The sequence below is a fragment of the Melospiza melodia genome, chromosome 21 (assembly GCF_035770615.1).
Source record: "Melospiza melodia melodia isolate bMelMel2 chromosome 21, bMelMel2.pri, whole genome shotgun sequence".
Classification (NCBI taxonomy): domain Eukaryota; kingdom Metazoa; phylum Chordata; class Aves; order Passeriformes; family Passerellidae; genus Melospiza; species Melospiza melodia.
This window is the reverse complement of record NC_086214.1, coordinates 10,596,357-10,608,955: the sequence shown is the minus strand read 5'-3', so window position 1 is coordinate 10,608,955 and position 12,599 is coordinate 10,596,357. Positions and strand designations below refer to the sequence as shown.

Below are 12,599 nucleotides of genomic sequence, written 5' to 3'. Positions count from 1 at the left end.
GTGGAATATGTGAAACACAGGAGCATTGGCTGTATCTTCTTTGAGCCCTGTCCATGGATGTCACAGACATCTTTTATGAAAAATCATTTCCTTAGGATTTTTCCTCCTGAGAAGCTGAGAGGCCTCAGGAAGAAAATGTAAACAATGGTTATCTGCTGCTGTGGAATGCAACAGGTGCATCTGTGATTGGTCTCATGTGGTTGCTTCTAATTAATGGCCAATCACAGCTGGCTCAGACTCTCTGTCCGAGACACAAGCCTTTGTTATTCATTCTTTCTTTTTCTATTCTTAGCTAGCTTTCTGATGAAATAATTTCTTCTATTCTTTTAGCATAGTTTTAATATAATATATATCATAAAATACTAAATCAAGCCTTCTGAAACATGGAGTCATATCCTTGTCTCTTCCCTCATCCTCGGACCAGGGAAGAAGTAGGCTGCAGACTGGTCAGAATTGTTGATGAGGAGGAGGCTGCTGAAGGTTAGTTCGGTTCCAGACAGCATCCCAGGTACTGGCAATGGGTCTCTTGCTCAAATCACACTTGTCTACAGTTCTGTTTTAGTAGTCAGTTGTATTCTGAATGTGCTCCTCACACAAACCTGCTACATTTATGTCTGGTATCAAAGAGATGTAAGAGTTTCAGCAGAGACAGATGGTGATTAATTGGGCCATGTCTGGCCTCCTCCACACTGAGCTCCTTAGGGTTGAATTTTGAGGGGAGCTAAGATAATGATCTACATATTTCAGGATCTTCTCCTGTCATTTGTGGGACTTATGGCTATGGCACACCAGGCTTGCCAATTGCTGTGACAAGGATTTTTCTTGGCAGGTAGAAATGGCTGTTCATTATAATACTAAAAATGTTTGCATAGCTTGAGTTCCTGAGCAGTACAAACGAGATTTCAAGGGCTCTTTCAGTTGTTTTGCCTTACTGTGGAGTTGGAGGAACTTGTTCTCTAACTAAATACACACTTTTTATTCAAAAACCCCCATCGTGTCTTTAAGAATTCTACATGTAATGAAGCATCTTCCCCTCCCTTTTGACCTCTTTCTCTTGCTCCCCCAAGTCAACTTCTTGTAAACCCACAGGGAACTCAATTGGAACTTATGTTCTGGCAGGATTGCCAAAGGAGACCTGCAGGAGGGAAGCCCAAATCAACCAAAACCAAAATTATCTTTTTCCTTTTTCTGAACTCTGCCCCTGCCTTGACAAAACCCTTGGTATGTTTTAAAATGCTTTTTCCCTGTGGACCTGCACATAGTAAGTTCTCACTGATACAACAGATCCTGTACCCTATTTCCAGTGCCTGGCAGGGTGTATATAAATGTACTGTGAAGCAGAATTAATTGCTGAGATCTCTCTGCTGAGGTATTGCTTTGGGCTGTAGTAGGTAGGCCTAGTAAAATTCCACAGCACATTAGAGATTGTGCATATTAATATCTCATCTAAAGCAGCATAATATGTCAAATTTCTCCTTTCTGGTCATATCTGTGCTCACTCAGTCTGATTTATCAGGTTTATTACGTGCTGGTTTTGTAGATTTTTACACTTGACTGCTGACTGGACTATGAATTAATATGATCTCCATAAAGGTAATAAAAACTCAGAGATTTTTGCCCAGAAGTGAACTATGTGTTTGGCTCTTGGCCTGCCATATTTGGCAGGGGTCACTGGAAGTCCATGCAAAAGCATGCAAAATCCTGCAGGGGCAAAAACTCCTGTAACACTGAGTTTTTTAAAGGCTTTTGAGAGAACATGAAGTGACAGCTGAGCAGAAAGTGAGTTCCTCTCTAGTGACAGCTGCATGCAGGAGCAGGCAGAGTTCCCCTTGCCTTACACAATCAAACCAGTGAAATGCAAGCCTTTGCTTTCTGCATGTATTAAAAGATATTAATGTTTTTTCTCCTTTCCTTGTGTATGCAGGAGGCAGACAGCGGGGAAGAAGAATGCCGGTCCCAGCCCAGAAGGTAAGATTGTCACAGGAGTCCTGGCTGTGTGCAAAGCTCCACAGGGCTTTTGCTGTTCCTCTGGCATGTCCTGCAAACACACATCACCTTCTGCCTGTTGTTGATGTTGCACAACCATCCTTAATGAGCCTTACTGAAAAATGGGTTCTGATAAAGGGTTTGCTGCAGAGGAAATGGGAAAAGTCAGGCTGCACACTAAAAAATAAATATGGGGAACAGTTGGCGAAGGTGTCAGTGAATATATTCTCCAAACTGCTGTTTCTGGAGCTCCCTCCAGTGTCCTGTGTGGCTTCTCAGGATTTAGTCCACCAGCAGAGTACTCTGAGAGGCATAACCAGAATAATAAACTCTTGTTCTCTGGTTAAAAAGTCCCTGTTGCCACCTAGGGTGATCCTGATCCATACAGGCACCTGCTGCTTAAATAGCACCTTTAGGATTTGTGGATATTTGCTGCTGATGCAGGTAGATGAAATTATTCTCAAAAATTAGGAGACATTGAGAATTTGCAGGGATTTTTTTTGTTTAATTTGGATTGTTTTGCAGAGAGATATTCATTCTTGTAAAGGCTGATTTCAGTTGCTTCAGGAAGAACTTTTCTTGGTAAATATTATTTGTTAAAAAGAAACATTGAAAGTCAGCTGACTGAATGGTGACAGGTAGTGGTGATTTTTACAATGTAGGTATAGTCTGCAGGGTAAGACTTCTGGGGGTGTGGTAAGCTTTATCTCCTTTCCTCTAAGCCATCAAAGAAATTATTTCAGCTGAACCTAATAAAAGCAAAAAATGTATATATCAGGTGACTTCTGCAACGGCAGGAACACTTTCTTGGCTTAAAATGTTGCAGCCAGATTTTGTGAAAGGCTTCAGATTCCCTCCAGAGGGAGTAAAGGGGAAGTGAAGGTGAAATGGTTCTCCCTTTATGAGCTCTCTGGCTGTTACAGTTCTTTGCTTAATGGTGTTTGTGTGAGTGGGTAGCAGCAGAAGCCATAATATCTAGCATTTAAAATACTTGAGCAAGATCTGGGCTTTGTGTTTTGGGGCCAACTTGGATAAATCTGCTAGAGAAAAAGCTGTCCTGGTTGCACATTCCCATGATTTCACTGGAGTTCTGTGATTCTGTGGCTCAGGGAAGGTGACTGCCCTGTTTACTTCGGTCTTCTAGCCCTAAATGATGAGTTAAGAATTGCTGAATTTCTTCATTTTACAGCTTTCATGAGTGAGAGGAAAGCTGGAAAGCACAATTCCCAAAGGCTCAAATTGAACTCAGCCAAACTCCAATTTTTCATTTTACTCTTGGCCTTCCAGCAGTCACAAGATCAACTCATGACTTGACCTCAGTATACATAATGTATTGGAAGGGATGGAAGGTATTTAATTGTTGTGGGCACTTAGCAACCATTGTAGGTTAGGTCTGAAATGAGCATTTTTTTAATATATTTGAAATAACTTCCTGGGGTAGGAAATGACAACCTGCTGTTGATGTGGTGATCTGAGCTCTGTGACTCCTGTTACTGGGGTCACAGAGCTAACTAAAACCAAACTCCTTCTGGGGAAAAGCAAGGGGGTGGGTGTTAAATGTGTTTGATTACAGTAGGATAAAAATAATAGAGTCAAATGGGGTAAGTAGTGAACCTGGAGTCCTGCTGTGGAGGAGCAGCAGATGTCCATAAACAGTTCCTGAGTATATCTAATCCCCAATTTTCACAAGAACATAGCAAGTAGCAGCTATTAGAAATCCAGGCAGTAAAAAGGCTACAGACTGAGCTTGGCTTAAAAGGAAAAGTGTGTTTGCAGCTGCAGTGTCACTCAGGTGGTGCTCTGCAGTAGCCTGACATTCCTCACTGCCTGCCTGGGCAGGGCCCAGTGCTCCTGAGGCTTCATTCAGGTGACCTGGCTGCAGCTCCAGGCAGTGGTCAGTGTTTGGGCTGGGATTCTTTTTTTTTTTTTTTTGCTGTTTGTAAAATTCTTCTGGTGAGGAGACCTTTTGTCTCCTGCGGTCATGGAAAATGAAAATGTGTTCCTGTGCTACCTCAGCGTATCAGGCATGTCCAAACTCATGCTGGCAGCTGGACACTGGAGCCAGGAGTACTGCTGTGGGAGGACTAAAAGTGTGTGTGCATAAATAAAATAACTTTTCAAAGGTTATTAAATAGGATCTTAGTGCTCAAAGGTGTTAATGCTTGCAAGGGAGTTGGTGGAGACCAGAGCATAAGCATATGGACTTGTTTGGTGTCAGAAGATTTTTGCAGTGCTCAGTCTTGACAATCATTGGGCAGAGCTTCATTTCCATTCCTGTGTCCCCAGGTCTCTGCAGAGCCTGGGGATTGCTGTCTCAGAAGAAATGTTACACTCAGATCCAGCTCAACAGCACTGCTAATCCTGTGGTTAGCAAAATCTAGATAGCTGCTTGTGTTAGGTTTGTGCTGTTTATCTTTCCTCCCTGATGAGGTGTGGGATATACACTGAGGTGAGGGGAGCATGCAGGAAAGCCTGGCAGCAGGACAGCAGCAGGGACAGTGTTTGTTGAGCAGAGATTCTGAAGAGCAGCAGACTAAAATGTGCTCCAAAGAGGCAGAGAAATAAATTACAAACAGAAGCTTAAACTTGTAGGTGATCACCATAGTTAAACAAAATGATCTGTGTGTTTGCTGACCTGTGCTTTTTTAATCTAACACCACACAGGCCTGTGATTGCCTGGACTGGGTCTCACAGAGAAGGGAGAACTGTGTGAAAATGCTGTTTAAACATAAACCTGCTCTACAGAGCATTCAAATGACCTGACAAGTCTGCACTCGTGGACTGAGGAGCTTTCTGCTTTGGGAATTAGCAGAATCTGCCTAAACTTTTGTCCAAAAGATGGGAAGAGCTGTCAGAGTGCAGAAAGAGAGTTCCTGTGTGCTCTGCAGTAATCCTTGGAAGGTGCTTGAAATGGCATTTCCTGTCAAACTCTTTTGTGTTGATGCAAAGAGGAATGATTTTTTTTTTTCCTATGAGGAAATTACTTGGGTATAGCGACCATAGATCAGACTCCTACAAATATTTCTATCCATTATTAAAAACCCCAGCAAGTTAATGCTGCCAGTACCTGAAGCTGAACAAATAGGTGAAACCAGCTTGGCTTCTGCAGTATTTTTTCTCACACCCAAGCCCTGCTCTGTGTCCAGCTGTAGCAGTGACCATTCGTGCAGGGTATGTATGGTGAGATCCCCAAAGCCCTGACACAGATCCAGGCTCTTGCTCTGGAATCCCTGATCCAGCCAGTCCCTGTCACTCTTGGCTAGTGGAACCAAGACAGTGCTGCATAAGCAGATGTCCTGAACAATCTATTTATTACATTTATTACCTTCATAGCTGTGTTCTGACATTTTTATTAGGCTGTCTGGAGGCTGTGGAGCTAAACTGGCCTGCACATCCCTGCAGTCCCCAGCCATGCTGCTGCCACACTGAATACACCTTTAATGGAGCATCTGTGTTAAGGAGCTCTCTGCAGCATCCCAGGTTGTTAAAATTTACCTAAAACGCTCATGTATTGAGCTGTGAGTTGTGTTTACACTCACTGAGGTACTGACATTCAGGTTTTGTGTGCTCTGTGCCAAGGTTGCAAGGATTCAGCATCTTTGTTTTGCTGACAAATGACAACTCTGGGCCTGGGGCAGCAGCGGTGCTGCAGCTGCATTGGATTTGCTGTCAGGATCTGCCTCTTGCTTTTTTGGGTTTTATGTTTTAAATGGTGCCTCTATTTCCACACCATCATGATTTTACCACTTCTGTGTGCCTTGAAACCTCTCTGGTTGCTGAAGTGCAGCGTTTGAGGCTGCTCAGTAACTGAGCATGTATAATTGGGTGAGCTGTATTGCCTAGTGACTGCCAGGGACTTCACAGGGATTCTTTGAACTTTTATGGGCTGGCAGTGGGTCAGACTAAAGTCCATTTGCTGAGGTAAAGCTCAGGAGCCTGTCATTCCCTTCAGGTGCCACGGAAAGTGCTTACATCCTGCTTGAAATCTGAAACTTGTTACCTGAAAATGTTCTCAGAAAGTGCTTGTCCTCCCCTCTTCAAGTGGAGGCAAGAGTGTGGTGTTAAATTATAATTTAAAAAGAAAAAAAACCCCACACCTTCTGCAGCACAAGGATGGTTACCTTCTGGTTTGGTTTTTTTTAGTCAAAGTAGTTCCTTCCAGGAGTGAACTGGGAAGGAAAGCAAATCAGATTATTGCCATGATAACAGCTGGATGTGCCAAGTTGCCTCAAGGTCTCAAGCTGTGAGTAAATACCTTTGTTTTAGGAGCAGGAGACCACAGTCTGATGCAGTAGGGGATGGTTTATAGCAGTATAAAAATTGCTTTTCAAAGAGTAAGTGGAATAGGTGAATGTGCTTTCTTCTGCAGGGCAGCAGCTCAATAAACTGCAAGCCAAGGTGTTTGATTTTTAAACTGAGACCTTTTGTACAATATGTGTTAGTCCCTGTGAGAAATGGGGGGTGATGGTGTGATACTGAATTGGCTGCACTTCCAAAGGCTCCTTCACACTCCACACTGAGCTGAGGGGATCTGCAGCATCCTGTGACTTTTGGAGATGTGTGTCATCACCATTTGGTGCTCCTGGGGCAGGCTCCTGCCCCTCCTGGTTATCCTTAAAACCTCTCTGGTGTTACATAAGACACTTCCAAAAGCTCTGTGCTGAGTTCTGGCAACTAAACCTTCCTTGTGCTGCCTTTGCTTGCTGCTGCAGCTGCCAAACAATTACTCTATTGGTACCTGAACAGTAGCTGGATCTTTATTGGGTGTGCAAGACAGTTTGTTAATTCCATCTTGAGTAGGATGGGGCTCTGTGTGTGCTGTACAGGAAAACGTGTGTTTATCCGTGCTGGAGATTACACTAAGCTCTTGTAGTATGAACCTTATCTTTAGAATGTGTTTCCTGAATTCATCTTTCTGTCTTTCCTTTCAGTGACAGCTCAGCCTCTCTCTGGCATTTACTACAGCTGCTTGGGGAGAGTGTAATGCTGAGATAAAGAACAGTTCTGGTCATTTGCCAGCTCTGCTGACCACCAGAAAAAGTTCTGTGGGCCAGATTCATTGCAGTGACCATCATTTTTGAGTAGCAGTTCTTTTATCACTAAACTGTGAGCAAAGGTATTGAACTGGCAGTAAAACTTGGGTTTATTAGATTAGTAACAGGTATCTGCAGGGCTGGTTCACTGCAAGGTCTGTGCTTGTGGTTGCAGCGTGTTCAGTCCAGTCTGATGACATACCTGTGGATCACAATAATGTGTGAGATGATTTCAGGTGTGATCTTCAGGCTGAAGGATCAAGCAGAGTAATATCGTAGCACTGCCAAATTACCAGGTAAGCACAGGGAGCTAGCTCAAAATCTGAATGCATATGAAAAGTGGTTTTGAATTTGTCATTCTAAGCGTGTGAACAGAGGAGAATGAGGAACAGGGCAAGGACAAGCTGGGAGGTGAAAGGAATGAAGGTGGGTCAGATCCTTCAGCTACCAAAAGGGTCCAGAGCCCAGAAGAGCTGCTGCCACACACTTGTGCTCCTCCAGAGGGTCACCGAGGAGGGGCTGACCAGGAGGTGCCTTAATGATTCCATATGTGCTTCTGTCTCCTCCTGAGCATGAACCAGGTGCTCTTAGCTAAAGGATTTCTATTCCTTTAGAACAGAAACTCTGAAATTCCCTCTCCTGGTGAGACATCTTTGCAAGACTTCACAGTTAAACATGAATCTTCAGAGTTTTCAGCATTTCATGGATTTCAGACACTTAAATGTATTTTGATAATCTGAGCCAGGGTTTTTGGACTCAATGCTGTCCAGTTCTTTGGTGTCTTTGCATCAAAATCATTCCTTTATAAAACTGGGTGAGTGGATGGTTTGACAGTTGGGAGGATTTAGATCTTTCTTCTCCACAGGTCACTGAAATAATACATTACCTACACTGGTGTTGCTTGTTGGGAGCAGACATTGGTGCTTGTGTCCCTTTTCCTGCTCGGGTCCCTTCAGTCATCTGAGCTTCAGGCTCTGTAAAAAAGGTGTAATTGAGCATTGACCTCTCTGTGTTAGACCCTGGAAGATTTAATGATAAGTAAACTGTACAGTGATTGGATGTGGGGCTGGTGAGGGAAGGGTTTAATGAACTGATAATATTGCAAAATAGGTGTTGAATTCTCAACTAGGCAGCCTAATCATCGATCATGATGGGCAGCTGACCAAAGGGCTTTAAAAGCAGGGGTTTGTTCTTTCAGTGATGCTTATCTCCCTACCCCTGTACTTGGCTGATTTCTTTGCTCAAGAACTGGAAACAGAAATACTCTTTGACAGCTTAAATAACCAAATTTAGAATGTGGCTTCCTGTTCTGACTGGTTCTTCAGGATTAAAGTACAGTTTTGCGTGCTTTCCCTGTTCCTGCCTCCCCCTGCCTTTTTTTTTTTTTTTTTTTCTTTTTTCTTTTTTGGTTTTTGTTTGGTTTGGTTTTGTTTTAACTAGATATGGGCTCCTTTATAATGACTTGGTTAAGTTCCCCTGTGTGTGTGCAATCCAGCTGGTGTGTGTGAGCCCTGCCTTGGTGGGTGGTATGTCTGTTATCACTGGGAAAGCTTTGTGTCTCTGCTGTGCTCTATCTCCTTCTGCCCTGCGTGCATTGGCTTGTTTATGGTGGCTGCTACTGAAATCGTTCATGTTTGCCTGATAAATTGGGCTGCAGAGTGCAGAAGGTTTTGTCTCCCATGCCAGAAGCATCCAGAAGGCCTCTGACAGATCAGCTTCTCCTCCGAGGTGTGGAGGCAGAGTAGGAGATGAGTGCTGCTCTCAGCCAGTCAGTCTGTACCTATTTACAGGTTTGCTGCCCTGATTTAAGGCTCTTCCCAAATAAATCATCTATTTGGACCCCTAATCCACTCACACTCATCTGTCAACTCTGTTCAGTGCTTAAAGCCACATATCCTCACAGTAAAAGGATGACTTCCCACCAAAAACGCAGGGTCATCAGGTCCTTTGACCCTCAAAGAGCTCAGTGTGGCAGCAAATTTTTCAAGGCTACCCCTTAGGACCCTTTTCCCAGCAGAGCTGATGCAGGCACAGCTGCCTTTGTGGACAAAGACTGAGTGTAGCTGCCGGTGAGAACAAAAAAGGACTTGGCCCCACCTCTGCACACGGAAGTGAACTTGCTACCTCTGCTCCCAGCCGTGCCTGTGCAAGACTCCCCTGCTCTGCTGTGGGCAGGGACAGGGACGTGCTGTTTTCAAAACTCGGTGGCTTTTCGTAAATATCACGGGAAACAGCTGTTGAGCAGCACAGAACAAACTTTCCACATGTGCAGTAAAGGTGGCTGAGCAGACACGGCCGTGGCACAAGGCTCGGCAGGGAGAGGATGTGCTGGGGCTGAGGGGGAGGTTTGTTTGTCACAGCAGCTTCACGAGGTTTTTTTTTCATAATCCCCTGAAAACATGGGGCTGGGTTCTGCATTGTCTTTTCTGTGATACTGAGGGCAAAATTCCTATGTGTGACAGCCTCTCACTGTCCCCTTTACCTTGAACATTATCAATGTTACGGCCTTACTACTTTCCATGTTTGTAGGAACAGAACATTCCTTGCTTTTGCAGAGTACCTGGACTTCAATCCAAACAGGCTTAATAATGCCCAGCCCTTGACACCCACTGGAGTTAGACTATGACAGTATATTGTGTTCATTAGGGTTCTTCAAAGAGAAGAACTGAGGGGACCAGAGAAAGTCTTGCTGGTAGATGTAGTACAAAATGAAAAGAGGTCATCAGGTCCCCCTTAGTGTAGACTAAAAATTGAAGATGCCTAATAAGACAATCATTCTGCAGATTTAATCATGTTAACACGTGAGCAGACACTCGGCAAGCCCCTGTGGGATACGAGTGGGTGGAACACGATGACACCCACACCTCTGTGTGGTCTGACAAGAAGCAGCAATTCAGCCTGAAGCTGTTGATCTTGGATGGAAACAGAAGCTTGATGAATGCCCTGTTTGCATGTGGGCTATGTGCACTGACATGACTGGGTGTCCAGCTCTGAGCATGTGTCAAATCTAGGCATTGCCAGTGCCAAGCCTGACCCGTGCACCAGGGATTGGGCTGGACTAGGAGAAACCCATTAGCAAGTGCCAGTCCTGTGTAGGACACAGGATTGCTCTGTGTGAGATCAAAACTGCTAAAATGCATCAGGAAACAGCTGAAGGTTCTGTGCAGGCTGCTGTGGTTGTGGAGTTTTGCAATGCAGACACCAGGGAGAATGATGACTGTATGAATAAACAATATGTTGTCAGCCTCGTCTGCCAGACTGAGCACTACAAGTCAATATGAGAGATTTGTGCGTGCATGTTCTCCTTTCAGCCCCTGAAACTTCTTTCCAGAGGCAGCTCTGGTAGCATTCCCTCTGCTTCCCCCTCCTGAAGTGCTTGCTCAGACATCCCTCACACTCTTTGTTTTGTCTCCATTGTGCTTCCCTGACTGGTTCTAGCTGCTGCATTATTGTAGCAAAGGTTTGGGGATTGGTGTTTTTACAGTGTGTCTCACATGCAGTATGTAACTCCAGTTTATCAGGTGGTGTGGTGTTGGAAGGTTGAATGGGATCCTGCTGCCCCTCAGGCCTGTGGTGTCACGGTGCCTTGCCGGGTTTGCTGCCTGCCCCGCTGGTCCTGGGGCCTCCTGGGGAGTGGGAAACGCTGAGCAGAGCTCAGACAAGCAGTGCCCTTTGCCCTGCAGCAAAGTGTCATTTGTGCACTGGGCTGGGCAGCGCTCGAGACCCCAGACAGGCGTATTTACATCTTGTCATGCAGTGATTAATGGCTCTGCTCACATGCTCTGCTGCAGCACGGCGTGATTTAGGCTGCTACCTGTCATCACTGCAATTTTGTGCACTTTAAATTCTTTGTGTGTTTGTCCCAGCAGAGTGCACCTGCTTCCAGCCAGGAGCAGCTTCTTGGCTGTTTCTTGGCTGTCTTGTGACTTGCTGCCTGAACTCCGTCTCGTGCATCCCTTTCTTTCTGCCTGCTCCTTGCTCCTGCATGCTGAGAGATCAATTTACTGGGTCTAAACTTTTACTTGTTTAGTAAACAACTTTGAAAAAGAAAGAGAGTTGCTCCTTAAGTCTGATGTTAAAAGCAAAATATGAAAATAACACAGCATTTATTGCTGTTGTCTAGTTGACAATGTGGAGGTCTTTTCCAACTTTAATGATTCTCTGAGTCTCCACAAATGGACAGTGGGAACTGAAATGCTAATCTCACTAACATGCACCTGAAAACAGTGCCACTTTCAGGCTGGGGTTTCAGTCTTTATGGCAAAAAACCCAAGTTCAAATAGCTTTTATTAGTGCAGATTTCAAGATACAAACTTACTTGAGGATTTCCTATTTCTGTTCTCTAAAGGTTCAAAAAGAAAACAAATGGGTGATTTCTGTCATCACTTGGTTCCCTGGCATATGGAGATGCAGTGCATGATTGTATTAATCCAGGACTAATTCATTTACAAATCTATTATCCATATGTTATGAGTAGCTGCTTGTAGTTAATCACTGCACTTGTTTTCAACAGGTTTTAAGGGCTTGCCTTGTAATGGTAGTTAAGTGTAAGAAATCTGACGTGTCTGGACAGTATCTAAGTACATTTAGTCTTTAACAATGCTTGAATAAAGCCCTTAAGTTATTAATTAGAATAGAACAGAAGTTCTGGGCTTGTTTTTCAGTCTGTGAATGTGTGGTATGTGTTACTACTGAATATGAGGTTCTTGCCAGTCTCTTGACCTCTGGAAGGATTGAGTTACCCTCCATTTCTTAGTCCTGATTTTTCCATTGCTTCTTGCAACTGACTTCATTTCTGCCTAACAAAATGACTTTTTTTGGCATTCCAGCAAGCTGGCACTGCATTTTCTTTACAGCTGTGAGGCACCATTACCAGAGCTGCGCTCCTGGCTATATAGGATGACGTTGCTTAAATTATTGCAACCAAACAATACCCCAGCAAAACTTGCAGAATCACAAATTCCACTGCTTTTCCCTTTTCTCTGCCCATCCCTGAAGAGGAGATGGTCAAGACCTTTCAGACAAGTCTCTTTTTGTTCATGTCAAATCTCCTATCAAGACCTGAAGCAGCTGCCATCACACTGAGTTGGTTTTTTTCCAACCTCTCTCTGGTTCTCTAAAACTTTTAGTTAATAATTGGAAATAAAGCTGATGAAGCTTTTGGCTTCCAGCTCTGCTGCCAGATCTCAGGGGCAGCTCTGCAGTTGATGCCTTGGTATTTTTTGCTCTTGAGTAGCTGTCATTAACAAGTAGTTGTGTTTAAACTCACATCTTCCCCTGCCAGCTCACTTGTGCCTCCTTGCTGGGCATGTGCCACCCATAGCAGATGACTTAAGACTGGTATATCGTGTTCCTCTGTGCCAGGATGTCATGCATTCCTATGGAAACACAAAACTGAGCTCGCTTCCAATCCAAGGCTCCTTGGCTGCTGGCTGGGTGTGAGGGCTGGAGAATGCCGCTCCGGGATGGGCAGGGCACGGTGGGATCGAGCTGCCCCCGGCCCTCCCCAGTGGAAAACCGTACTAAGTTTCCCTCGCACTGTAATTCCCAGCAGCCAAACGACAAGACTTTTTGTTTTAA

At 44.4% G+C, this 12,599-nt stretch overlaps 1 protein-coding gene across 2 annotated transcripts in view; it reads left to right on the top strand.

The window, feature by feature from the left end:
- The window catches only part of SSH2 (slingshot protein phosphatase 2), a 90,262-nt gene that overhangs the window by 26,265 nt on the left and 51,398 nt on the right, over positions 1–12,599 (top strand). For both annotated transcript variants that reach the window (XM_063174089.1, XM_063174090.1), the window contains one exon: positions 1,925–1,968. In XM_063174089.1, coding sequence (XP_063030159.1) covers positions 1,925–1,968 — 44 coding nt within the window. The remainder of the gene's footprint in view (positions 1–1,924; positions 1,969–12,599) is intronic.